The sequence below is a fragment of the Ovis aries genome, chromosome 2, assembly GCF_016772045.2.
Source record: "Ovis aries strain OAR_USU_Benz2616 breed Rambouillet chromosome 2, ARS-UI_Ramb_v3.0, whole genome shotgun sequence".
Classification (NCBI taxonomy): Eukaryota; Metazoa; Chordata; class Mammalia; order Artiodactyla; family Bovidae; genus Ovis; species Ovis aries.
In genome coordinates, this window is record NC_056055.1 from 141,293,296 (window position 1) to 141,320,363 (window position 27,068).

The 27,068-nt window shown below is 41.6% G+C and overlaps 1 protein-coding gene across 3 annotated transcripts in view; it reads left to right on the forward strand.

Annotated features, from left to right (window-relative positions):
- Nucleotides 1–27,068, forward strand: part of STK39 (serine/threonine kinase 39) — a 317,482-nt gene that overhangs the window by 172,988 nt on the left and 117,426 nt on the right. For all 3 annotated transcript variants that reach the window (XM_060409809.1, XM_027964892.3, XM_060409810.1), the window contains exons 11-14: nt 9,346–9,468; nt 9,563–9,592; nt 17,149–17,211; nt 19,523–19,590. In XM_060409809.1, the coding sequence (XP_060265792.1) occupies nt 9,346–9,468; nt 9,563–9,592; nt 17,149–17,211; nt 19,523–19,590 (284 nt within the window). The remainder of the gene's footprint in view (nt 1–9,345; nt 9,469–9,562; nt 9,593–17,148; nt 17,212–19,522; nt 19,591–27,068) is intronic.

A 27,068-nucleotide genomic window follows, 5' to 3' on the forward strand; every position in this document is an offset into this window, starting at 1 on the left:
CACACACACACACGCACACACGCACACAGGATATCAAATATGACCTGCGAATTTTTAAAGAATTCCTGACTATAAAAAATGGAAATGAAATTCCATAAATAACCTCATCAACGTCCTTACTCTGGTTATCTATAGCAGCTTCAGACAGTAAGTCATTTTAACACGCTTCTGTGGGTCAGGGTTCGGAGAAGTCTGAGCAGGCTGGTTTCTGGTCCCGCGCAGCTGCAGTCAGGTGGTCAGGCCCTCTCCTCGTGGGCTCTTTCTGGCCTGCCTGCAGCATGGAGGCCTCAGGGCTGCCTGCATGATACTGCCTATACAGTGACTGCAACATCCTCTGCTGAGCCAGGTGGAAACCACATCACCTTCTCTGACACTTGACTCTGTTGGTTATGGGAAGGCAAAGACCCACCCAGGTATAAGAAGAGGTCACTGGACTCCATCTCTTGATAGTGGGGCTGGAAAGATTCTGGAAGAACACTTGGATCAGGAGGTGTTATTATGGGCATCTTTGGGGGAGAAAAATAAAACAAACCTGCCCTGCCCTGGTCTACCGTCTAGCCACAATAATCCACATACCTCCCACATGCAAAATATACCTTTGCGTTTCCAAGACTCTCCAGAAGTCTCGTCCTGTTACAGCTTCAGGCTCAGGCCCAAAGTCAAGGGCCTTGCCCCAGTCATCTTCCTGACACACAGCCAGAACAAAGCAGGAGGGCAGGCTTCTTGAAGGCCTGCACCAAAGTGGGAAAACCAGAGGCTCCATGCCCACGACGGATGGGAAATTTGGCCAGTTGGCTGTTGCCTATGCCTCTACCGGTGTTCTGTCTGTCTCTCAGTTCCATGCTCTGGGCTCTTGCTTCTACTTTTTAAGTGACCCTTCCTTTTTCTTAAGGAGTCACCGCTTGCAGCTGAGTAGCCTTCTCAGACTGTTTCCTGCCCCTAAAAGTTCTGGGATCTGAATGCTCTTTTCATTTTGTACCCTCTGTTATGTCTCACCTGGCAGTAATTTCACAGTACAAGCATCTGTAAAACTGTGGGTTTTCTGTGAATGTTGATAGGTTCACGTATTAGACAGAAGCCGTGACCTCGAGATGCTTTCTCTACTTTGGACTCCATGTGACACTGACAGGCCACAGCCTTGAGGTTCTCAGAAGTCTGATTGTGGAGCGCAGAGATTCTGTAAGGCCTGCTCTTGAGGTCTTTAGAAAGCCTGATGTATGTGTGTATGCATATGTGTTCCGTTGTGTCTGGCCCTGTGACCCCGTGACCCCATGGACTGTAGCCTGCCAGGCTTCTCTGTCCTTGAAATTTTCCAGGCAAGAATACTGGAATGGGTTGCCTTTTCCTTCTCCAGGAATCGAACCCATATCTCCTGCATTGGCAGATGGATTCTTTACTGCTGCACCACCTGGGAAGCTTAGAAAGCCATAGGTCTGTTTAAAAGCTTCTAGGAAGCACCACCTTAGATCTTTCTAAAGTCTTAACAGTGTCACTGGTCACAGCCTGAATTTGATCTTTGCTCTGAAGCCGGGGCTGGGTTTGAGACTTGCTGGATGTCTGGTGAGGCTGTGGAAGAGGAACCGGTTTGTATTTAACAATGAGTCCTTTCGCTCATCTCTCAGTTCATGATTTATCACAGGCAGCAAGCAGAACCCAGGTGTCCCTTTAAGCCCTCTGCCTGGAAATGTGTTCCGCTAGATCATGAGATCCATTTCTGCTCCCGCTTCACCATAGGTATCAGCGTTGCCAAACTGTCACTGCACAGCAGGGCCCTGTCATCCTCTAGCGTCCAGTAATACGCTTCTCACTTTCCTGTAAGCCCTCACCGACGGCCTTCTTAAAACAGCAGTCCTTTCTTCATCTTCCATTTTCTCGCGTGTCAGGAATTCCAGAAGGGCTTGTTCTGACTGGGGTCAGAGGGGAAGCACTTTGCTAGTACCCCAGGCACCAGGGAAGCCGGTCTGACTGCCCCTGGGCTCCTGGGATTGTTGTTACTTTAAGTTGCCTAGTTTGGGTGTGACTAGTGATATGCCAGTAATACCAGGAACTGTTACCACTGCTGCTTTTCTTTCCAGCTGTGTTCACCCTCAAGTCCCCGTAGGTCTGCTCTGCTTTCAGAAATCCAGATTCGATCACCCCCCCTTACCCCCATAGCCACTGGAAAGCCTCTGTGCTTCTCCATTGTCTGAATTCCAAGCCCCCTGACTTGGTGGACCACAGAGGGTGCCTGTCACAGGCCAGATTTGTCCCACAGATGCATCATTTTTAGGCTGTGTAGAAGAATTTTGCTTTTACTTGACATAAACGTGTTAACATGGGAATGAAAAAAAAAAGGAGCATTCACATAAAAACCGAAGCTATCCACTTCTCTGGAAAAATTGGAAATTCTGGCAACACTGGCTACCTTCCCGTGGCAGCAGTCTCCTTATGCTGGGCACTCCCTCTGTGGGGCTGGGCGGATCCTGTCCAGACCACCCAGCTCCCTACTGGCTCTGCTTTCCATGCCCTACCTTCCCACTGGGTGGAATAAGGTCTTTACTTCCCCTGCCTGGTGCGCTCGACAGGTAGTCATCCTGTCTCCTGAGATCTCACAGCATTCATATCTTGGTTATATAGCATTCACATTTTATTGAAATTATTAGCTTAAATGTCTGTCCATCTCTCTGGAGTGTGGACTACTCCAAGGTGTAGGCTTTGATTTTATTCATCTTTTGTCTAGGACTTGTCACCAGGTAGGTATTAAATAAGGCTTTGTTGACTGAATGAGAAAATAAGTGATTCTTTTGAAAGGCTTGTTCTCTGCCCTGCAGGAGTATACAGTTCAGTATGTCACCTGTTATATGTCACACAGAGTAGAATGATATAAAGGTGCAGGCAAAATACCAGTTGGGAGAATTGGCCGACACCTCTTAAGCTAGAAGGAAAGAAGTAAGTAGAAGTTTTGAAAGGACAGATCAGGCTGAGATATACATGTGATATGAAAAGTAGAGTTGTAAAGTTATTTAATTTGTATGAAACTGGGTTGTGGGTGTCTGATTGAATATGATGGGAAGTAAGTCTTAGAAAACTAATTTGGGGCAAGGTTTTGGAGAGACTGAACTCATTCTGAAGGCTATATGAGCTCTTGTTTTTTTCTTTTGGAGAAAGTTCTAGTCTATGACTCATGGCAATATGAAGGATAAAATAGAGTTTAGAGGCCAGAAGATGAATTAGCAGTTTGTTTTAATAGGAGAGACAAGAGGTCAGTGTTGAAGGGGACCTGTGATCGAGCACAGTGGCAGCTGAGGAGGTAAAATTTGCAGAATATAGTGTTTGATAGATTTGGGTTGTGAGAAAGATGAAGTGTAGTCACGATAATAGCGCCTGTCATGTCTTGAGTGTTTATGTGCCAGGCGTCATGTTAGGAACCTTAAATGACTGTGCCCTTTGGTCAAAATGACAGGGGTAGGGAAGTTTGGGAGGGAGGTTTTTTTTTTTAAGTCAAAATGGAATTTTATTTTAAAAATGTCTTGTTATCCAGTGAATGCCCCATGCAGAAACTTTATATGTATATACAAACACAGGCATACACACGCATAGTAGAAATAATGCTTGTGTGTCTTAGAAGGTACAGGCAGAAATGTCAACTAGGCCAGCAGTTCTGGATTTTTCACATTTTACTTTTCCCAAATATCCTGTTGGATAATCAAGGTTCCAAATTGTTATAAATAAAATGAATATTATTTTTTCCATAACATTTAAATTTAACATTGATCTGTTGTCATACTAATAATTAAGAAAGTTCGAGGATCTCACTTCATGCTTTAACTAGAAGGATCTTATTCCTATTTTGCAGGAAAATCAATCACAGGTAAAATTTATGATCGTGTTTGTAACGTTTATCATGTATTCCTAAATATAAAGGAATCTTGAAAGTATTGTGATACTTTATTTTCTGAATCTAAAATTAGAAAAATAAGAGTTTTCTGGTCAGTTTGAACTTAAGAGCATTTATGGAAATAGATGAAATAAAATATCTACTTATAATAATTTGTTAGTATAAGTATATATAACTTAAACAATTTATAGAAACTATTTCATTTAGAAATACACAGTTTTCCTTTCTTTGTATCAACAGTATTACCTAGGCTTTGACTTTCAGTGTTGGCAATAACCATCAAAAAACCAGTTTTTTGCATCATGTAAAACAGTTTTTCAGAGGATACCCTTTTCACTTCTGTCTGCATTAAAAAATATATATATCGCTCTGTGTTTCCTCATGATGCTTTCATGAGAAATGTTATCCCAAGCCATAGGTGTCAGTTTGAGAAATATTAAGATAGTTTACTGTATATTACTAATGTTTGGTACGTAAAAATCAATTAGTGTGTTGCTTTTAAAGGTGAAATGTGAGAGGGTTATATGATAAAATTGAGATATTTGCCATTGTAAATGAAAGTGGTTGTTTTCAGGAATTATTACTAAATTCATGTGAACTACTAAATTCACGTGAAATGTCATCAAATTTTACAGTGTTTCCATGAGCTGAGTCTTTTGATCAGTGCTATGCTTGTAAACCTTGAGAACTCCTATTTTGGCCTTAAGTGGGGAGTTCAATGCCTAATTTGTACTATTTTCCAGTTTCCTTTGTGTAAATACTCCTATGATATGCCAAGTCGCTTCAGTTGTGCCCAGCTGTTTGTGACCCTGTGGACTGAAGCCCACCAGGCTCCTCTCTCCATGGGATTCTCCAGGCAAAAATAGCAGCATGGGTTGCCATTTCCTTCTCCAGGGTGTATTCTTGACACAGGGATTGAACCGAGTCCCCTGCACTGGCAGGCAGATTCTTTACACCTGGGAGTCGACTTAAATTGGTTAATATGTTTCAAGTGCACAGTCCCTTTTGTTATATGTGTAACAGCTGGTATCATGGGCTGGAAGAGACCAACAGTGGGCAAGGTGCTTCTCCAACTTGAGTGACCTTGTCAGTCACCCGAGAGTCTGCAAAAAGGAAGATTCTGATTTAGTTGGTCTGGGGTGGGGCCCAAGATTCAGCCTTTCTAGATGATGCTGTTACTGCTCATCGGGACAAGGGGCAAGGTTGCAGCCGGACTGCTGTGTCAGCTAGGAGTGCCACTGATCACCTGTGATGGCTCCAGGCAGAGTGCCTCCGCTCCTTCAGCCCTTGGCTCGGGCTGAACCCACAGCTTTCCTCCAGGTGTGGGTTGGCCGGGAGCGGGCACGGGGATATGGGCTGATACATGCAGCATCAAGAGCATCAGCTGTGGCCTCCAGGCCTTCTGTGATAGGGGAGAAGCCAGGAGGGACTGATGGGAGAGGCGGAGAGCACAGGGAGGCCAGGCAGTAGGCGTGGGATGGAGGTGCTGGAGAGCTGGTGGGCACAGGGGAAATGTCGGAGTATAAACTGTGGGGACAGTAAACTATTTACTACTGAAAACTTGGTGAGTTTAATTTTTGATGATTTGGAAGGCTTTTTTGTTTGCTTGGCCTTGCCTCAGGGACATTATAAGTAAGTTGATTTAGAAGCATGTTTTCTATGTCTGGTTAGTAAAATGTCTGGTCAGAGAAAAGTTACTGAGTGTTGCTTTCTACCATGCCCAGAGTGTTCTCAGTGTGTGGATGTGAGATGAGTTCTTGGGTTCAGGCTGCAGTGGGGCAGGCAGTTTGTCCAGCCAGTAAAGGGGAAGTGGAATACACAATTTGCAGGGGCAGGAAAATCATTCCAAGGAGATCCCCAAATCCCGCTCCTGGAAGAGTCGCCATGGCACCGTAAGCAGCTGGCCAGTGTCTTGGAAGAAAGAGCATGCAAAACTAAGACAAACTTGAAAAAACTGTGTTTCTTTGGGTCACGTTCATCCCTTATTCAGGAGTTTGTTAGAGAAACATACCTCCATTTCTAACATTTAACACCTTGTGCAGAAAGTGCTTCCGCTGGCTTTCCTGTATGCTCCTATACGCATGCTGCCTCCTGTTTTTATGTGTGGGACCAGGTGGTGACCTGAGATACTATATGGAGGTCCTGGGTCCTGGTATTTATAGAAAGCTCCTGTTCTGAGCGGCAAGCCTGGCAAGATGAATCAGGCGGCTCCAGGGACTGTTTCCCTTGTTGCTGCCATTCCGTCTCCCTAGCCAATCTGTCCTAGCTCTGCTTCTGACACCCGACCCCATGGCCACAAGAACTGGCCTGGGAACCACACTCTTGTTCCCTCCGTCTGGTGGAGCCTGACTTTTTTTTTGGGGGGGGGGGGTGGAATTATAACTTCATTTCTTTAATGGATTTTCATAAAAATACTGTTTTGAGAAAGAGAAAATAATATCACTTTCCTTCCCAGAGGTTTGGTATAAATAGAACTGCTCGATTGTATTTTATTCCCAGTTTGGGGAATGAATGTTATTGCATGTAAAGGCTTGTCTAACCTCGCCGTTGCCAGCTCTGACCTGAGGATTTGTGAGCTTATGAATACCTCTAGCTATGACTTAAATTGAGCTCATATCTCTGAAAATCATTGGGTTATTTTTTAAACCTCTGACAGAGGAAAAATTTCATTCAGTCACCTCTTGGCTTTACTAAGTGAGTGGGCCGTCTAATAGAATAAGAATGATGTAACTGGCATGCAAGCATTGTTCTAGAGGTGAGTAACCTCCGTTTTCACCATTGTAAGGAATGGGGCAAGATAGAAGCTTTTACACATTTTATTTTTTGAAGCATCTGTTTTGTAGATTATTCTTCTGTTCTGTAATAAATTAAAAAAAAAACAACTATTTGTTTAAACCATGTGAAACTTAGTTGCCTTAGCTCTAAGACCTCTAAGACCTCCAACTTCCCTGTCATCCTTACAAACTCCCTACAAGGATGTAACTTTGTAAAATTGCTTTCTGGTCTCTTCCTTAGAGGTCAGTGTCATATAACTACACCATGAAACCTGGGTTTCAAATTATGCTGAGTTTTTTCCTTTCCAGTAAACCAAGATAACATCCTTAAGGAATACATTTGCGTTCTTATTCTTGCTACACTTATACGAACATTTTATGCTACGTAGATTTTTTAATTGTTCTCTGTCCTAATTTCTACATTCCATTTGTTTAATCACTGTTTATTGCTTAAAGGCCAACACCACCATTTCTTTCAATATCCGAGGCTATAATCCTAGACATTTTGCTTTATCTTTCTCTCTTCCAGCAAATAAAACCAAGAGGAGGGAGACAGGGTTCTAAAATGAAATAGAAGCTGGCCATTTTACTGTCTGTAGTTGGATGCCTCTTGCAGAAACAAAACGGACAGATTTTCTAAATGTAGAATGAGAGGGAAAAGAACATCCACTGAATTTCAGGGTAGGAAGCTGCACTGTCTCGCTTTCCGAGAGATTTCCGTGGTATGCTCTTTTAAACGAGCACATGAATGTTAGTAATTGTCAACCGTGCTTGGGTTTTACAGTCTGAATGAAGGTAGAGTATTTTTCTGTTTATGATCCACAGTTTTACTTGTCTTCTCACTTCTTAGTTAACGGTAGGTTTTGTAGTAGATGTGGCTTTAAATGCTTTCTTTTAATGTAGTCATTAACAGATTTCCCTCTGTTGCTCTCATCATGATTAGTGTTGCTAAGAAAACAATTAATTTTACTGTATACGTCAACAGAAAATTTTCTTGTTATCCCTTTCTTTGATATAGCTTTAAAATGAGCAATCTGTTTGAAAAATCCTGAAGTGCATTTCAGCATCTTTTCTGCAGTACGTTGCCAACATCTATGAGCATCATTAAAATCACTATCATTAAATAGGTCTTTCCAGTGACTCAGAACGCAAGTGGAAAAATATATATGCCAAGCACAGAAGGAGTTTTACTAAGTGCTAAGTGTTTTGAAGGTGAATTAGTTAGAAAAAAATTTTTTGAAGTGGATAAAACTTTTTTTAAAAAAAATTGAGCATAACCGTTTGTGATTATGAGTAAGAACCTTTTGGTAGTTTTTCGTTTCCATGTTTTAGCTCAAGACAAAGTGATCAGGCTTGTTTGTACAGGATCCACCTGGTAATGCCTTCAAATCGAACCCAACCCCAAGTCTGTGTTGTTTATGACTTCACGTTGATCCAATGCGTGTAAATGCTTGCTTTACTTCTGAAGTCTGTGCTATTTCCCGTGGGACTCATGAACTTCCCACCATATAAGTGAATAGTTTCTAGTATGGAAAACAGTCTTTCCTCACGTCATACTCTTTCAAAGTCTTCCAAGGACATTTTTAGACGGCTGCTTTTTCACAGTTACTATTCAATGGCATAGAAAGACTTGGATTTGAATGGGCCTTTTCATTTTGTCCTTATACCTGTGTGATCTTGGGTCACTTCTGGGCCTTTGTTCTCCCATCTGTGAAATGAAGGGGTTTGACTAGACAGTCTCCAAAGTTGTTTTTTTTTTTTTTTTTTTCACTTGTGGCTTCTCTGAACTGATGGACCACAGGTTGTTATGTTCACTTGCTACATTGCTTAGTTTAAACACATCTGAGTCTGTTTTTTTTTTAAAGCAAATTACTTTGGTCAGAGGCTCATTATTCTCAGTCATCCTCTCATTTGAAAAGTTTTGCCTTTTCAAACACAGAGACACTAGGAAAGCATACCCGCATGGACCACATCTCTCTATTTTTGAGCTAGTTGCTATCTAGTTTTTATAGATATAATAGATTGTTATCTATTAAAATCATCTGACTTAGTTGCTGATTATCTTGCTGTGTTCCTAGCAATCTCACAGGCCTCAAAAGGGCTATAAGGTGTGTTAAGAATAATACTGTTTTGTTTTGCTCAAGTGGGTTGAGCAGAATCCTGGGAAAACAGGCATGCTGTCAGATGCTGAAAAAGAGCAAGGTGGCAATAGAGGGGTTCTTGCTTTTGTGATGTAGGCTGTGGATGGCAGGTGCCTTAGGCTAGCAGCTGCCCAGGTCCCTCACCTTCTCTTAATCAACAGTCTGTTGCTTACACGCATGCATTTCCTTAAGCAATTTTGAAACCTCCCTTGTGGCCTTTCCTGTGTAGTGATTCATAAAATATGAACTGAAGCCAGAGTGAAAAAAGGGTTTTGATCCTTCATGGCTGACCTGTGTGGTACTCTTCCAAAATATTTTGTTCTACACACGTTTAGTAACTCATTTCAAGAAACATTATCTGTAACTTATTTCAAGAAACAGTATCTTTGGATAGAGGATGCGTGTGGGTGGCTGTGGGTGGCTTTTGGGGCAATCCTTGCTAGTTACCCCTGAATTCATAATCACTCAGGTTATTTTCAGGGTAGCTGTATGCACTTGCAAGCACTGTTCACCGTCAACTGGTGAAGCTTTGAGTGGATTTCTTTTGATCCAGGTGAGACGAGTTCCAGGGTCAAGCGGTCACCTTCATAAAACCGAAGACGGTGACTGGGAGTGGAGCGACGACGAGATGGATGAGAAAAGTGAAGAAGGGAAAGCAGCCTTTTCTCAAGAAAAGGTAGATCACCTTGATGATGGTTAGCTGACTTGGGTCAACTTTATTTCTGTGGTTTTTTGAGGCGTGTGTTAATGAATATGTATTTGTTTTACAGTCACGAAGAGTAAAAGAAGAAAATCCAGAGGTGAGTGTGTTTCCTTATTTAGTTCTTTGCCTCCTCTCTCCCCTTCACCTCTGCCTGCCAGTATTAGAGTCTGAGCTGTTTGGGGAAGAACCTTCAGAATTTTGTTTTTGTGGTGTAGGAAGAAAAAGAGGCATGTAAACTTGGCAGATCTTCATGCCTTCTGACTTATTGGGTTGGCCAAAACTTCATTCAGGTTTTTCCATAACATCTTATGGAAAAATCCAAAAGAATAGTTTGGCCAATCCAAAACTTTGGAACTGTGTATATTGGGGTAGATTGCTTTACTCTCTGAACCTCAGCTTCTTCCTTTGTCAAACAGTACTTATAGAATTGCTGTGAGACTGATAAAATCATGTAATAAAGCACTCAGTGGAGGAGTTCTTAGCACAAATTAGTTGCTCACTTAATCTTAAATTCTTATGTCACTTAGAAAACAGAGTAGGCATATAGGAAAATTTCTCCTTGATTTTTGGTTTACCATAAAGGAAAATATTCAGATGGTTAGAAACTCTAGGTTGAATTTGTTGGTCTTGATTTTTAAATCTTCTGGGCAACTTAGTAAGCAATACACACTCTTTTATCCTCTTCCCTTTGAGAACTGGTTATCTTTTGATTACTTCCTCCACTGGTTAATTATCCTAATGACTAATGATGACTGTAGTTCAAAGAACTTGCTAATTCTCTTAGAGGAAGTTTGAGCACATTTAAATAGCTCCAAATATTTACAAAGCTAGTAATTAATATATTCTCAGTAAGAAAACTGAAGACTTTGGGTTACACATGATATCCATCCCAACTCTTTAAATCTAGCAGAGATTTCCTTTTAATTAAAGGAGTAAATCTTGTCATTGTGCTTTAAGTGGAAATAACCAGATGGGCCATCTAAGAGGAGAACATCAGAGTCACAAGCCATTCTCCCCCTGTCATCTTCCCCTCCCTCTATTCTCTTTCCTTCTCATGTCTCGTTGACGGGCCTGCCTCCTGTTGGTAGCTCTCCTTCAGATCCTGTTCCCCCCTTTATTTATCATATGAATTACCCTGTTTTATACATAGAATGCAAGCTTTGATCAAGGAAGTTGCATGGATGGTGGTGAGTCCCACAGAAGGACACGGTGGCCACACACGTACGCGGCCATGGTTTTGGAACGACCTTAATCTGTTGTCATGAACTTTGCCTTCTTCTTGCCCACTTTTCTGTTTTATCTAGAGTGAAGTGCCGATCAGGGTTTTCCATCTAAGAGTGTCTCTAGACAAGAGGTGTCAGTTCTCCCTGGAAATAGAGCCCAGTAACTTGATTCGATAGCATTCTTGACTCAAACTTTATCATTCGTTCTTGGCTCACTGCAGGACATCTTCTGTGGGTGGTATCCACTGTGGCCATGCCTTTCTAGTACAGACAGATGGGTACTATCTAGAGATCTAGCTAGATAGACTACCTAGAAATGTAGCGTTTCTTTCTTCATGAGGATTTGTTAAGTTTACTTTGAGGGTGTCTTACTATGCGCTTGTTGAAACTGCTCTGAAAACTGATCTGTTGTTTGAATACTAGCAGGATCTTTCTGGCAAGTGCACTGTTTTCATAGCCAGGAAAGAGAGCGGTGTATGGCACGCTGTCAGCTTGTCGTTAAGCATCCTTGTCAACCTTCTTGAGTGGGATTTGAAGTCTTGGGCACTTCACTCTATCTAGACGCCTTTGATTTCCCAGTGGCACCTGTGCCCATACTGGCAACTTGGGCATGATTAAGGAAGTATATAGATAGGCTTATTTCTGTGAAAGTATACGTTAGTTTGGATGACTCCTACCAAACTTCAGACATCACCAGCTCCACCTGCTGTGACACAGCTCCCACCGTTTTTGTTTGTTTCTGTTTGGCGGTTTATTTGCTCTTGGCAGGGCTGACATTTCAGCATCATGCGCTGTGTTCCTTCTCTCCAGTGATGGTTCCTGTGTCCTTTCAGCTTTTAATTAAAGTAGCCCCGTGATTGGCCAGGCACACCCAATTGCTTTTTGGATGCGAAGCAAAAGCTATTTTTTAATCTGTTATAAAGGAAATGAAAATTGTTGAATATATTCAACAAATTTAAGTAAATTATTTAATAGAAATAATGTATGTAAATATGTGTAATGAGCATATGATGTGCACTGTTTTAGTGGGCACTGGGGATACGTCAGTGAGGAAATCAGAGCTCTTGTGAAGCCTTCATTCCGGTGGGAGTAGATAAATGATATCCAGGAGTGGTCATAAGTCGGTTATGTGGTTTGTTACAATGGAATAGGAGTAATGGGGAAAAAATCGAATAGCGTTCGTAGAGGGTGAGGTATCGTATGGTCGGAGTTTATAATTTTAAATGTGTGGGTCTGGGTAGGCCTTATTGAGAGGGACGTAAAGACTTGTAAAAGGTATGGGAGAATTAAAGAGAAATAACTCTAAAGGACCATTTTATCTTGCTGCCCCTCAGACCCCTGTGACTGTCCTGTCTTTCCAGAGGTTATCAGTTTGCACTGTTTTCTTCCAGACCTTTTCTTATTTGTTCACATACAAATGTGTACGTAAAGAAATCTAGCATATCACTTAAAAAACATTAAGATCATAAAAACTATAAAATTTTGCATCTTGCCTTATATCTTGGAAATCTTTCCACAATACTTGCTATAGAATTGCCTTTTTATTTTTAACTGCTGCGGGGTATTCCATATCACAGTGGTTTATTTAACCATTTCTTTCTTGGTGAGAACATTGAGGTTGCTATTATAGACTATATTCCATTAACATTTTTGTATATGCATTTTGAGGGGTGCACATATAAATCATAAGGACATAGAATTGTGATAGAATCTGCTGACTTTGGATTTTTATAGCTGCTGTTATCAAAAGCTGTGTCATGCTAAATATCTTGTCATCTATACCTCAATAAAACTGGGGGGAAAAAAAGCTATATACAGTCTCAGACTGTGTACCATTTACCTTTAAACATCTTTTAGAGAGAAAATGCTTAGTCTGTACTAAATGGTACATTGAAATGCCACTGCGTTTACATGTTAATAAGCTTTTCAGTAATACTCATCATTTAAATTGCAGTTGAGTTGTTTACTTGACTGTAAGTCACTGGGTGACTGGGATGGTATTTTATTCACATTTGTCTTCCCTTAGCATCTAGTAAGTGTGTTGTACATTTTTGCTGGTGACATAGATACCCATGTACTGAAAATCAGACATTAAACAAATGTCTGAATACTTCTATCATATTTATGAATAGATGAGAAAAGGAGGAAGAGACAGAAGATGTTTTATAATCCAGCCGAAGTTTAGAAAAAGTAACCTTAGTAGTTCCCTATTTAGATTGAGATGCTCTAGTAGATGAGGGTTGTTTTAGAAATGCTGGTTTTGTGAGGGACTCTTTGGCTTCCCGGGAAGCATAGGACAGAATGTCCAGTTTTTGTATTAATAGCATTAGTTGGAGAAAATCGAGAAGGCCAGGGGGCGGGTATTTGTCAGAGGGACATTGGGTAGATGTGCCAGGTACTGGGCTGTATTTGGAGATGAGACATTCTGGTGTAAACTGTCAAGCTGCAGAGTTACAACACTTATCTATTGAGATTCATAGCCAAACTCAGTGAGAAATTGGTCCTAGTGTGTCCCTAACTTGGTTTTTTAGGAATAGCCTTGCAAAGTTTTAGTCACCTACTATTAATTATTAATTTGTAGTAAATAAATAATTCATATGTTAGGTGACATGAAAACATGATTTGCAATCCTGGCTCCATATCAGAAAAACTGAGAGCTTTAAAAATGCAGCTCCCTAGACCCAGCAAATCAAATTACGATTTGCTGGTTTGGAGTGATGTCTGGGGCAATTCTGATTTATAAAAAGCTGCTCACATGATTCTGACATGTGGCTAACTAGGATCAAGGACCATTGACTAGGAAAAACACACCAGCTGCTCTGAATTCAGAAGTCCAGACTGGAATCCAGGAAGGTTGTATGTTCCACGTCCCTGAAGATTTGTTTTCAATATCTGCCTAATTACTAGAAGTCTCAAACAAGCCTCCCTCCTCCCGAACAACTGTGACACTTCAGAAATCCCTTTGGGAAAGTTGTCCTTGTTCCTTAATAATTGAAAGCAATGATGCCAAGTGGGCAGATTTGATGACAGAAGCTCTGTAGGGCCCATAGCAGGTACATTGAAGAATTTTGTCAGAGAGTCTAGGCTAGGTTCATTGTTTCCAAACTCTGATATTTTGTTCTGAAAAGAAAATACATTTGGTGTGGATTTAGGGTAAGTGAATTGCACCACAGCTTAGACACCATGTAAAAGCTAAATTCATTGCATCGCTGGATGATTGTTAAAACTGCCTTTAGCTTTTTAAAATTACTTCTGATGACATTGCATTTTCCAAAAGCCTGTCAGCTCTCATGTCGTTTGTCTTATATCCATTTGTCGTTGGAGGCCAAGATTTGATTTCTCCCTCCAAATTGATTGTACCAAGCCGTAGTCATCACAGCTGGCTTTAACTTGATGTTTTTATGACATCACTTCCTAAAAGGTGTTCTTTTTGCAGGCGACTGGCTTTCTAACTAGTTGTGGCTAAAATTAGTCTTCTGTATTTCTGGAAAGAAACCTTTTGCTTTGGAATGATTTTAGGTTTACAGAAAATTTGCAGAGGTAGTTTGGAGTTCTCCTCCATCCCTCCTCTGTGCTCTTTCACTGTTAATTTCTTTTGTAGCCTCGGTATGCTTGTCACAACTAAAAATCATCAGTGATCTTTCGTTTGTCGTCGTCTAGTCGCTGAGTCATGTCAGTGCTGCGTTATCGTCTGCTTAATCTCAGATTTTATTTGAATTTCACTGGTTTATCCACGGACATCCCTTTTCTGTCTCAGGATTCAATCCAGGATAACACATTGCATTTAGCTATACAGAAAATGAGAAGATTAGACAGAGCGTTATGAAAAATGAGAAAAATGGATGTTGTCACTTTTTTCTCTCCATTCCAAGATCTTTTCCTCTTTCATTCAGTCCCAGAGGCTTGGCTCCAGGGCTGTGTCCAGTATTAATCTATTATTTTTCTTTCCTCTTCCTGTAAAAACACTCATTTTCTCAAGTGTCCATCTTAATAGCAAACTGTTTAAAAGCAAAAAAGAAAAAGCACAATAGACAAATATATATTTTACTGTTAATGAAAGACAGCTGCTTAATGTGTTAGCTTTCTTGGAAGTTTTGACATTTGAAAATGTATACCCAGAAGTCATGCCGTAAACTAATAGAATGGGATCTGTGGTGGTGAGCTATAGCAGACTAGAGCTGGTCGGTTGTCAAGGAAGAGATTTTGTGCAGGGACACCCTCTCTCCACCTCTCCTATATGTCTCTGCACACTTCGTATACCAGTGGGGGCTGGAGACTGGTTTTTTTCTCATGCAGGGTTATACCTACACAGTGAGGCTATGTGGTATGCATGGGGTTCCAGCCCCCAGCTAAGTAGTTCTCTGTGCTCCTGATGGTCCAGGAGTAAGGGTCAAGGCAGGAGATGGACCTCCCCAGGGACAAGAGAAGTTGTCACCTGTAGTAAATGCCATTAAGAATTTTCCAGATTACAAACCTTCTTTGACTAAAGGTAGAATATTCTGTAGGTGCTCATGTGGCTTTTGGTTGTATCTCAAACCTTAACTAAGAATGAACCTTTTTACTGGGCTTCCCTGGGAGTCCAGTGGTTAAGACTTTGCCTTCCAATGCAGGGGGTGAGTGTTCAATCCTCGGTCAAGAAGCTAAGATCCCACATGCCTTGGGACCAAAAACCAAAACATTAAAAAAAAAAAAAGAAGAAGAACTTATTTACAAAACAGATACAGACTCACAGACATAGAAAACAAATTTATAATTACTAAAATTGGGGGGGGATGTTAAATTAGGAATTTGGGATTAGCAGATACACACTAGTATACAATAAATGAACAAGATCCTACTGTGTAGCACAGGGAACTGTATTCAGTATCCTGTAATAAACCATAATGGAGAAGAATATGAAAAAGAATATATATGTATAACTGAATCACTTGGCTGTATACCAGAAAGCAACACAACATTGTAAATCAACTCTGCTTCAATAAATATATATATATTTTTAATTTAAAGATAAAGAAGATTGTGGAATCAGTCTGGAAATTTCTTTACAAGAAATCATTTGGGGTGGGGGAAGGTCCTCTGGCTGGTTAGTAAATATAGGTTATTTGTTCTTCTAATATAATCATTTCACCCCAACATTTTTCTGTGAAAAATTTCCAAAATATGACAACATTAAAAGCATTTTATAGTGAACATCTACCCAGCAATTACCTCAATTCTGCCATTACTATACTTGCTTCATCTTACAGTTGTCTATTCATCTGTTGGTCCATCTTTGATTTGGGACGCAATTCAAAGTAAATTGCAGATGCAGTTGCACTTCCACCTATTTCTTCATTGCTGCTACCTGCTAAGTCGCTTCAGTCGTGTCCGACTCTGTGCGACCCCTTAGACGGCAGCCCACCAGGCTCCTCGTCCTAGGGATTCTCCAGGCAAGAACACTGGAGTGGGCTGCCATTTCCTTCTCCAATGCATGAAAGTGAAAAGTGAAAGTGAAGTCACTCAGTCATGTCCGACCCTCAGCGACCCCATGGACTGCAGCCTACCAGGCTCCTCCATCCATGGGATTTTCCAGGCAAGAGTACTGGAGTGGGGTGCCGTTGTCTTCAGTTATTTTTTGTGGAAACATACATGCAGTTATCTTTGCAGAAGCAGACAAAAATTTTATGTTCAAACTTTAGAAAACTCGGGCACAAAGAATTTCTGATGACTTCTGATAATTTTAGAATTGATGGTGAGTTTAGGGAATAATATGTATTTTTCATTCTTTGTTGATGCTGTGTCTCTTGCAGTTTGTCTTTCAAGTTGTGTTCTAGGGCAGAGTTCACAAAAGTGGGCCTTGAGGCAGAAATATTTGGGGTATCACATTGGGGTCAGGTTTCTAGCTTAGAGGGAAAAAATATAATCTCTCACTTTAGGTTCTCTTCTGGGGAAGATAGTTTTTGAAATCTAGTGCTGTAAATAAATTGTTCAAAGTAATGATTAAAAGGGGCAAGTTGTGCAAATCCTAACATCCTTTCATTAAGGGGCTCTCATCTTGAGATGAAGTTGTGCAATGAGAAAGAAAAAATGGTCCTTGAGCATCTTTCTGTTATCAAGTTTAAAATACCAAATTGTCCATGCCTTTTTACTTAAGCTCAGTGGTTCTCTAAAAGCATAAGGGTCACCTGGGCACTTTAGTAAAGATACAGATTCTCTCCTGTCTCAATGAAATTCTGAATCATAGGCCAGCTGGTACCCAGGAATCTTTAAGTTGTGTCCTTGGTGATCCCGATGAAGGTTGTCAAAGGACCACACTCCAGGAAATGGTGCTTTAAAATTCCTTAAATTATTTAAGATTTTTGTCTCTGATAACTGAGACTTATGTCACCAGACTGACCTTAATGTCCCATTTCAGCGTCCTAACGTGCTGTAACGGTGGGTCTCTTAACAGATGGTGGTGAACGCCAGCAGCATCCCCGAGCAGATACAGTCCCTTTCTGTGCAGGACTCACAGGTACGTTTCTCTGCCTGTCATTTACATTTGAGATGCTTTGAAGACAGATTTTTAAAAAAAATCCTGGCATTTTAGAAAGATAGATGGTATCAGGGTAGTGCTTCTAGAGCAGGGGCTTGTAAACTCTCTTTTTTAATGGGTATGGAAAAATAGAGGACTGTCACTAATGACCATGCTTCTCAGGGCCTCCAACCTTTAAATGATAGGTTCAAAGGCAAGAACTGATTACCAGACTGCTTCCAAAATTGCTGGTACTGTGTGAAATGGGAAAAGGACAGAAAATGACTCACCATTCTACTAGGTTCCAGTCACAAAACATTATAGTTAATTGATACTTTTCTTTCTTTGCTCCCGGTTGGATTTCTATGACTTTTTTGTAATTCTTTTATCCTTGAATTTCATGAGCCAGTTTATCTCTACAACTTTCCTTGTAAAAATAATAGTTCAGTGACTGTGAAATGAATTCGTATTAAAAGTTATGTGACAGAACTCGTGTGCCATGAGTTGTGTTGGGTCCTGATGAAGGATGCTGAGCTATCCAGGGTAGGGACTGTGGATGCAAACTCAGAGTGTAGGCCCCCCCTTTTGATTTTGCATGTAGTTAATAGTAAGCCCTTTGGCTCTCAAAGAGGTTATGTGCTATGCTTAGTTGCTCAGTCATGTCTGACCCTTTGCAACCCCATCGACTGTAGCCTGCCAGGCTCTTCTATCCATGGGATTTTCCAGGCAAGAATACTGGAGTGGGTTGCCATGCTTTCCTCCAGGGGATCTTCCCAATCCAGGGATCAAACCCAGGCCTCTTGCAATGCAGTCAGGAGCTGCCAGGGAAGTCCAAGAATACTGGAGTGGGTAGTTTATCCCTTCTCCAGGGGATCTTCCTAACCTGGAATGGAACCAGGGTCTCCTACATTGCAGGTGGATTCTTTACGTGATGAGCTACAAGGGAAGCCCAGCGTGGTTATACTATCAAGTATTACCAGCCTGGTGATCAAATTTCCCCCTTAAATCTGCATATTCCATTTAAGTTTATTTCTATTCCACCTGATCTGTATGTTATGAAATAGCTGTATGGGTAGGAGAGGGAGTGATGGGCTTTCGTGGTTGCAGGTCAGACATCTAGTCTTTGACCCTTGTTTTACAGATGAGGAAGCAAAGATTTGCAGAGGCCAAGTGGCTCATCCATGGTTGCACAACAGCTTAGAGGTGGAATCAGGGTTAAGTTTATGTCTTTACTTTGTGTTAAGCAACTTAGCTTCCTAGGTGGCGCTAGTTGTGAGTAAAGACCTCGCCTGCCATTTCAGGAGACGTAAGAGACGTGGATTCGATCACGTCAGGGGTCAGGGAGATTCCCCTGGAGAGTGACAGCCCACTCCAGTGTTCTTGCCTGGAGAATCCCATGGACAGAGGAGCCTGGCGGGGCTACATCCATGGGGTCACACAGAGTCAGACACGACTGAAGCGACTCGGCAGGCAACTTAGTGTAGCACCTTGATATAAATTACAGGGATTGGCTGAATGATAGAAGGAGACGTAGGAATAATAAAGGGTCAGAAGGCAAAGAACAAAGGAAATGGAAAAAGGGATCAGGATACCTAGTGTTGTATAACATGGTATAGTTGGACTCCTTTTCATATATAGTATTTGTTCTCCCAGGAAACTTTCAAGGCAAATATTATCCCCATTTAGTAAATGAGAAAATACATTCACAGAATGACTTGCCCACAGTTGCAAAGCTGGTCAGTGGCAGAGCCAAGTCTTGACCAAAAATTCCTTATTTTTTCTACTGTGACAGGAAGGGCTCATGTCCAGGGATTCACAAAGTAGGAAGGGCCTGTTCAGTAGAGGCATTCATGACTGATGATCTGTGTTCAAGGAAACAGGCTCTAGGTGAGAAGGTAAACTGTGGCCTCATCTGCTAGCTTCCTTCTTCCTCTGCATCTTTTAAGTTTAAAGGGCCTAACCTTTGTGCACCTCCAAGGCCCAGTAGATGCAGTCCATGGCTCAGGTTGCAAGGTGCCCCTTTAAATGGCTGATAGTTCTTCTTTGGACTTACTACAGCGTATACCAGTTGTTCACAGGGCCCATCCTACCGAGGCCTTCTATATGAAACATTCAGATCCACAGTTGTGATGGGAGATAAACATCATTCCAGCCTTCACACAGAGGTGTTATGTGCCCAAATAATAGGCCTGTAATAAAAGGCCTAGTATTGAAATTTCCAGGAAGAAAGGACTCTTATGAATCAAGGGTTATCATGATTTTATGCATTTGTTTCCTGAGTTTATAACCGTTGGCTGTTTTGTTTTTAAAGGGCTTACCCAACGCTAGTGAAGACTACAGAGAAGCTTCTTGTGCTGTAAACCTCGTTTTAAGATTAAGGTAAACAATGTTGTTTATTTTGCATCATTTTTACTATAGTACAGTATTCTAATCTACTTTCTTAGTTTTTCATAATATTAGCATAAAATAAAATGATCTTATTTGATTTCCTGGGATAGTCAGTGTGGGCTGTATTCCCAGGACTAATTGCTCTCTTGCAATTGTTTCCTCAAGAAGAATAAGAAAGAAAAGCACCATATGAGTGTATCTGCAGGCTCAGTGTACCCTTCATTAAGTATTTTTTTTCCTTCCTTTTTCTTTCTTGAGGTTTTTTTTCTCTTTTCCCCTTTTCTTTCTTTTTTTTTTTCTTTTTAACAATATAAGTTCACAGTAAGAGATTTTTAATGAGTTTCTTTCACACTTCAGCAGTCAGCCTCTGACAGAAATAAACCATGCTTGTACTACAAGTTGCCTGTTCAGAACATTCTGCAGTGACAGGTTTGATCAGCCACTGTGGAGAAATGATAGATATATTTTGAAAGAAGCCTGAGTCTTCTAGGAAATGGATACAAATATGGTATCTGACAGTCTAGTCTTTGTATCTAGTGAAAGAAAGCTTTCTATTTTGAGAATTTTTAAATATAGGGTCGATATAATGTATATTCTTTGTTGAGAATTTGGTGTCTCATGACTAAAGAAATTTGCTTAGACTTAACTATAAATAGCTTAACTTACCAGGTCAATTAGAACACCATCACATTTTTGAAGGTGTTTTAAAATATGCCCTCCTTTGACAATTAAACAAATAGAACACATGGCTAATGGACCTTTTTCAGGCCTGTGGCTATAAAAGGTGGTTTCATTTTCAAGGTTAGTTTCCAGCCCTCTGAATTATCCTAATCTGTCAGGCTGGATTATTATTACCACAATCACCCGGTCCTTCTGATAGTCGTTTACAATCTGCAGTGCATTTTCACATATTGACCGTGGGAACCTCACAGCCACCCTTGGTGTGATTTAATTCAGAGTTGATTTCCAAGTGAAGATGTGAAATTATTACAAGACTATTTCCTTGTATTTGTGAGTAACCTTGATTGTAATTCACAATTGGTGTATTTAGCAGTCTCCAAAAAATGAAATAGCCATTCTCTTTTCATTTGACTTTGGAGCCAGATGCTTTTATTTTTCACTTCATTTATTCACACATCGCACCGGTATTTCTGAGAGCCATTCTGTGCTGGGCTCCGTGTTTGTCTTTGAGACATAAGGGTGAGTGAGACTGTGGAGGTTTCAGACTAGCCCCCTGAGCGTGTGGTGTTGGAAGTGCAGTGTTGGAAGTCATCTGACCTCCTGCTTGACGAATGCAGGTGTCTTTTCTTTGATGTCCCTGCTGGGTGTTAACCAGCCCCTGTACATACTTCAGCTCACTCTTGTTTCCACCATCATCCCTGTGATACTAAAAAGCTTTAATTGCAGTGGTCTTCCTGAAGATTTAGCTGACCTTCCTGTTTGGGGCTCTATTTCTGACCCTTAGAGCAACTATCAGGCTCTCTGGATAAAAGTCTCCTGAAGAGAGTGTTAAAATGCATATTTTGAGCCTTACTTGCAAATACAGTATTGCTGTAGGTACCAGGACAGTATAGAGCAACTGCATTCCCTCATTTTTCTGAGAAGTGTTTGTTGGTGGCCAGGCTTACTCTTCACCCTCCCTCGGCAAAATAGTTTTGGCCTCGCTTCTCATGATACAGTTCTATATCCCCCTTCTACTCCTCCTTGTTTATTGCCCTTACTGACACTTAGTCTACATCTAGTCTACACTTTTTTAATTGGAGTATGGTTGCATCACAACACTGTGCTAGTTTCTGCTGTACAGCAGCGTGAGTCAGCCATTTGTATACGCATGTCCCCTCCCTTCTGGATTTCTCTCCTGTCTAGATCACTACAGATCACTGAGTAGAGTTCTCTGTACCATACAGCAGGGTCTCACTAGTTACCTGCTCCATGCATAGTAGTGTGTACATGTCAGTCCCGATCTCTCAGTTCATCTTACCCTGCCCCTTCTCCTTTTGGTGTCCATTTGTTAGTTCTCTACGTCTGTGTCTACGTTTCTGTTTTGCACATAGGTTCATCTGGTGGCTCAGATGGTACAGCGTCTGCCTGCAATGCAGGAGACCCGGGTTCAATCCCTGGGTCGGGAAGATCTCCTGGAGAAGGAAATGGCAACCCACTCCAGTATTCTTGTCTGGAAAATCCCATGGACGGAGGAGCCTGGTAGGCTACAGTACATGGGGTTGCAAAGAGTCGGACACCACTGAGCGACTTCACTTTCACTTTCATACTGGTTTTTAGATTCTATACATATGCATTAATATACACAATTTGTTTTTCCTCTTTCTGACTTACTTCACTCTATATGATAGTCTCTAGGTCCATCCATGTCTCTGCAAATGACCCAAACTCGCTCCTTTTAATGGCTGAGTCACAGTCCATTGTGTATATGTACCATGTCTTCCTTATCCATTCATCTGTTGATGGACATTTAGGTTGCTTCCATGTCCTAGCTCCTGTAAACAGTGCTGAAATGAACATAGGGGTGAATGTCTTTCTGCATTATGGTTTCCTAAAAGTACATGTCCAGTAGTGGGACTGGTGGGTCATGGAAGAGTTCTGTTTTTAGTGTTTTAAGGAATCTCCAAACGGTTCTCCATTGTGGCTGTATCAATTTACATTTCCACCAGCAGTGCAAAGAGTCTGCTTTTCTCCACACCCTCTGCAGCATTTTTGTTTGTAGATTTTTTGATGATGGCCGTTCTCACTGGTGTGAGGTGATACCTTATTGTAGTTTTGTGTTTCTCTAATAATTAGTGATGTTGAACATTGGGCCTAGGTGGTGGTTTTCCTGAGTTTATGGCTGAGATCACTAGTGTTATAAGATTCTCCATGAAGAAAGAGTTCCCTGTTCAAATAAATTAAGAAACAATGTTTCATATCCATCTATCACACACACACCCCCACACACCCCTTTTTATGGAAATCACAAAGAACATTAACATTAAAGGGTCTAAAAAGTTCTGCAGGATAGGAATTCATTTAACTTTGACCTCTAAACTCTCCTCCGTTCGATCATGTTCCTTGTATGTAGCACTCATATTTAAATGCAGGACTTCACTTGGGAGCTAAGCAGACTGGAACAGTAGTTATATCACGTGATTTTTGCAATTCGCACTTATTTCTCCTAAAGCAGCCCAAGTTTTCATTGCCTTTTAAAATAGCTGTGTAATTTGGTGATAAAAAAATCTCTGATCTTGGTTGTTTTTTTATTTTCTCTCCATTTGAAGTGCTACCAAATCTAATTCTGAATTGCTACTTGTGTTTTAAAACTGTGTATGTCTTACCATTTGTCAGTATAATAATGGACCTGTTGATTTTGACTCATTGCTTGCCTTCTGTACACTTCACTTCTGTCAATGTGTCTGTCTTTATTAGAGACAGTGTTTGTATATACATCACTTGTCAATTTGATGACCCTATCTTTTGTGTCTTTATTCAAAACACTGATCAATGTGTTCAACAGTTCAAGTAGGACAGAACTTTCTGGCATCTCTTAGAAACTATTTGCTTTCTGAATGACTTTCAACAATTAAGTATTTTTTGGTATAGTTGCTCAATCAAATCCCATTGATTCTACTGCCTTTTAGTCAACATTTAACTATTGAGAAGGCTAATGTCAGTCAGTCAGTTCAGTCGCTCAGTCATGTCTGACTCTTTGTGACCCCATGAACCGCAGCACGCCAGGCCTCCCTGTCCATCACCAACTCCCGGAGTTCACCCAAACACGTCCATCAAGTCAGTGATGCCATCCAGCCATCTCATCCTCTGTCGTCCCCTTCTCCTCCTGCCCCCAATCCCTCCCAGCATCAGAGTCTTTTCCAATGAGTCAAGTTTTCGCATGAGGTGGCCGAAGTACTGGAGTTTCAGCTTTAGCATCATTCCTTCTAAAGAAATCCCAGGGTTGATCTCCCTGCAGTCCAAGGAACTCTCAAGAGTCTTCTCCAACACCACAGTTTAAAAGCATCAATTCTTTGGCGCTCAGCCTTCTTCACAGTCCAACTCTCACATCCATACATGACCACTGGAAAAACCATAGCCTTGACTAGACGGACCTTAGTCGGAAAGTAATGTCTCTGCTTTTGAATATGCTATCTAGGCTAATGTAAAAGGATCTATTAATAGTGTCCTGAAAATGAGATATATCAATGATACTTTCAAAAAAAAGGAAGTGAATTTTAATATAGCTTATTTTTAGCAAACATATGTTTGTGTCTAATTGCTCATGTGCATTGTTTTTTGTTGTTAAATGTTTACAGGATATTTGTTTATACTAGTGTTTTTCTTTTGATTTGAGAACTCACAGAATATATTGTTGGATTCCTTCAAGGGCACTCCTTATACAGTAGTGAACAGTGTGGGGACTAGGGGCACTGACCCCCAACAAAGTAGAAAATCCACTTTTAACTTTATAGCTAGCCCTCTATATACACAGTTCCACATCCACAGATTTAACCAACCATAGGCTGTGTGGTCCTGTGGTATGTTGGAAAAAAAATCCACATATAAGTTGACCAGCACAGTTCAAATCCCTGTTGTTTGAAGGTCAACTGTAATTTGAGAAGTAGCCTTTGAAACTTAAAAGTTAAATGCTATTAAGGTTTTGAGATCGCTCTGTGCTGATGTAAACATAAACAGCAGAGACACTCATTCATCCTATAGATGTTTATCGAGCACCTGCCTTGTGCATGCCACTGTTCTAGGCCTCGTGATGCAACAAGGGAAGAGACAGAAGACAAATTTCTTGCCCTCCAGGAGCTTACATTTTAGAGGTAGGGAACAAGTCCAACAGGAGCATTACTGATATGATATCTCGATTTCTCTGAAGGAAAAGCTGCCATCAGGAGGCCAGAAAGTCTGATGGTGCTATTCTCTATTAAGGAATGCATGTTAGTTTTCTACTGCCATGTAACAGGTTACCAAAAACTTTGTGGCTTGAAACAATGTCAACTTATTATCTCACAGCTTCTGTAGGTCAGAAATCCAGACATAGTCTACCTGGGAGACTGTAGGAGAGTGCCATGTCTCACCAGACTGCAGTTAAGGCCTGTTCACCTGGAGCTTACGGGCTTCTTTCAAGGTCATCTGGGTGTGGGCAGAATTCAGTTCCTTGCAGGTTCCTTCCTTGGCTCTTGTAGGCTATCCCAGTCTAGACAGTTAACAGCGTGACTACTTTCTTCAGAGGCAGCCAGAGACCAACTCCCCTCCCCTGCAAGGGCTCAGTTAAAGATTTTTCACCTAATTTAGCCAGTCTCATCTAGAATAATCTCCTGTTTTAAAAAATATTTATTTGGCTGCACTGGGTCTTGGTTGCAGCTTGTGAGATCTTCAGCTGTGGCATGCGGGAACTAGTTCTCTGATGAGGTCAAACCCAGATCCTCTGCACTGGGAGTGCTGAGTCATAACCTCTGGACAACCAGTGAAGTCTCTAGAATTAATCCTCTTTTTGATTAAGTCAAAATCAACTGATTTGGAATTTGAATTATATCTGCAAAACCCCTTCACTTTTGCCATAAAATGTAATTACAGGAGTGAGAGTCCATCATATTTAAAGCTCCTAGTCACACTCAGAGGAGAGGATTACACAGGGCACTTACACCAGGGGACAGGAAGGTTGGAGGCCATTACAGAATTCTACATACCATAAAAGTGCTGTCTAAGTAAAGGGATATTTAAGCAGACCTCTGACAGAAGTGAGGAATCAGCCATCAGGTTGTGTGGAGCAAGCGAGTTTTAGGCAGAGCAAAGCTGATTGCAAAGATTCTGAGCAGGAAACGTGTTTTAAGCAGTTATAGAAACAGCTAGGGAACTAGTGTGGCCAGAGTGGTAGGGAGTGAGGACAGAGGATTATCAGGGGCTGAATCAGAGGATTATCAGGGGCTGAACCATATAACCTGTAGTGAAGACTTTGGATTTCACTGTTTGGGCATGGAAAACCATGGAAGGTTTGTGAGCCGAAGAGTTGCATGATCTGAGTTAAATTTTAAAATAGGCACTGTGATTACGTTATAGAGAGTAGATCCCATAGAGAGACCTTAGGGTAGAAGCAGAGAGCCTGTTGTCAAGGCTATTGCTGTGGTGCAAAAACTGATGATGTGACCTGGCCCAGGGTGGGGAGTAGTGGAGGTGGCGACTGATAAACAGATTGATAATCTGGAGATTTCTGGATGGAGGAGAGAGAACTCAGAATGTTATTCAAAATGCAAGTCTGTGTGCCCAGTGAGGCCAGACAATGCTAAAACATTGGTGTTTGGAACAGAGTAAGGTTTATTGCAGGACCGTGCAAGGAGATGGGTGCCTCATGTCTTAAAAACCCCAAACTTCTTGAAAGCTTTCAGCAAAGACCTTTCATAAAAGAGATGAGGAAGGGGGTGTCATTAGTTGTTGCAAACTTCTTGGTGTCAGATTCTTTGTACTTGAGGTCAAGTTTGGTAGGGTAACAAATGAATGTTAGTCCCTGTCCTGACAAGAAAGGGACAGCTTTCCCCCTTCAAGGTCCAGATCCTGACTAAGAGCAGGCTGATCTCAGCTGGCAGCTCCCTGAAGTCCAGGTCTGCAGACCTGCCCAGCTGTCGTTGCCGGGAAAGCCAGGAGCCCAGGACCCAGCTGGTCCTCAGGTTCCCCGGGCCGCCTGCAGGGTCCCACAGACTGTATCCTTTGCAGACGGCCACTGCCATTAGGTCTCAGAGGCAGGGATGGGGGAAAGGTTTGCTGTCACCTTAGGGGCTGGACCCAGGCAGTGGGTGGCCCTGACGAGGGCTCTGGAGCTATGCAGGACACAGCCCCAGCCTGTCCCCTGGGCTCCCCAGCTCACCTGCTGGTCCAAGGCTGAATGAGCTGGAGGGCCCCAGGGAAAAGGTTGTGATCTGTGTCTTACCTCACTCTCCATCTCACAGCTACCACTCCCCTGTTGGCTGAATGCCCTCACTCACTGTGGCTTTGTGACAGCTGGTTGCTTGTGGGCAGGGCCCACTGCAGCAGCTACCAGTGACTGAGCAGGACCACCGGTGGTCACTCATTGACCGTTTCTTGTGGGAAGGGCCTATAGCAGCACTGACCTGTGGCTGAGTGGGACCACTACCTGGTAAAAGGGCACAGGGGAATGGCCTGCAGCAATACCTGAATGCTAAGGGCTGTCCTCACTGTGCTCTAGTACAAAAAGATTACTCAAGGGTTGGGCCTGAAAGTACAAATGAGTGGAGTTGTTGTCTCCTGAGATTGTGAAGGGGGTTGCAGATTTGGGGCAGAATCAATAATTCAGTTTTCCATGTTCAGTATGAGTTGTCTAGTGGAGATCTATTCGATGATGTCACGTAGGCATTTAGGTACATGAGCTAAGATCTCAAAGGAGATATATTTCTGCGCTAAGATAAATGTGAGAACTGTTTGGTGCATATAGTTTTTAAAGCGACAGAATTGCTTGAGCTTAT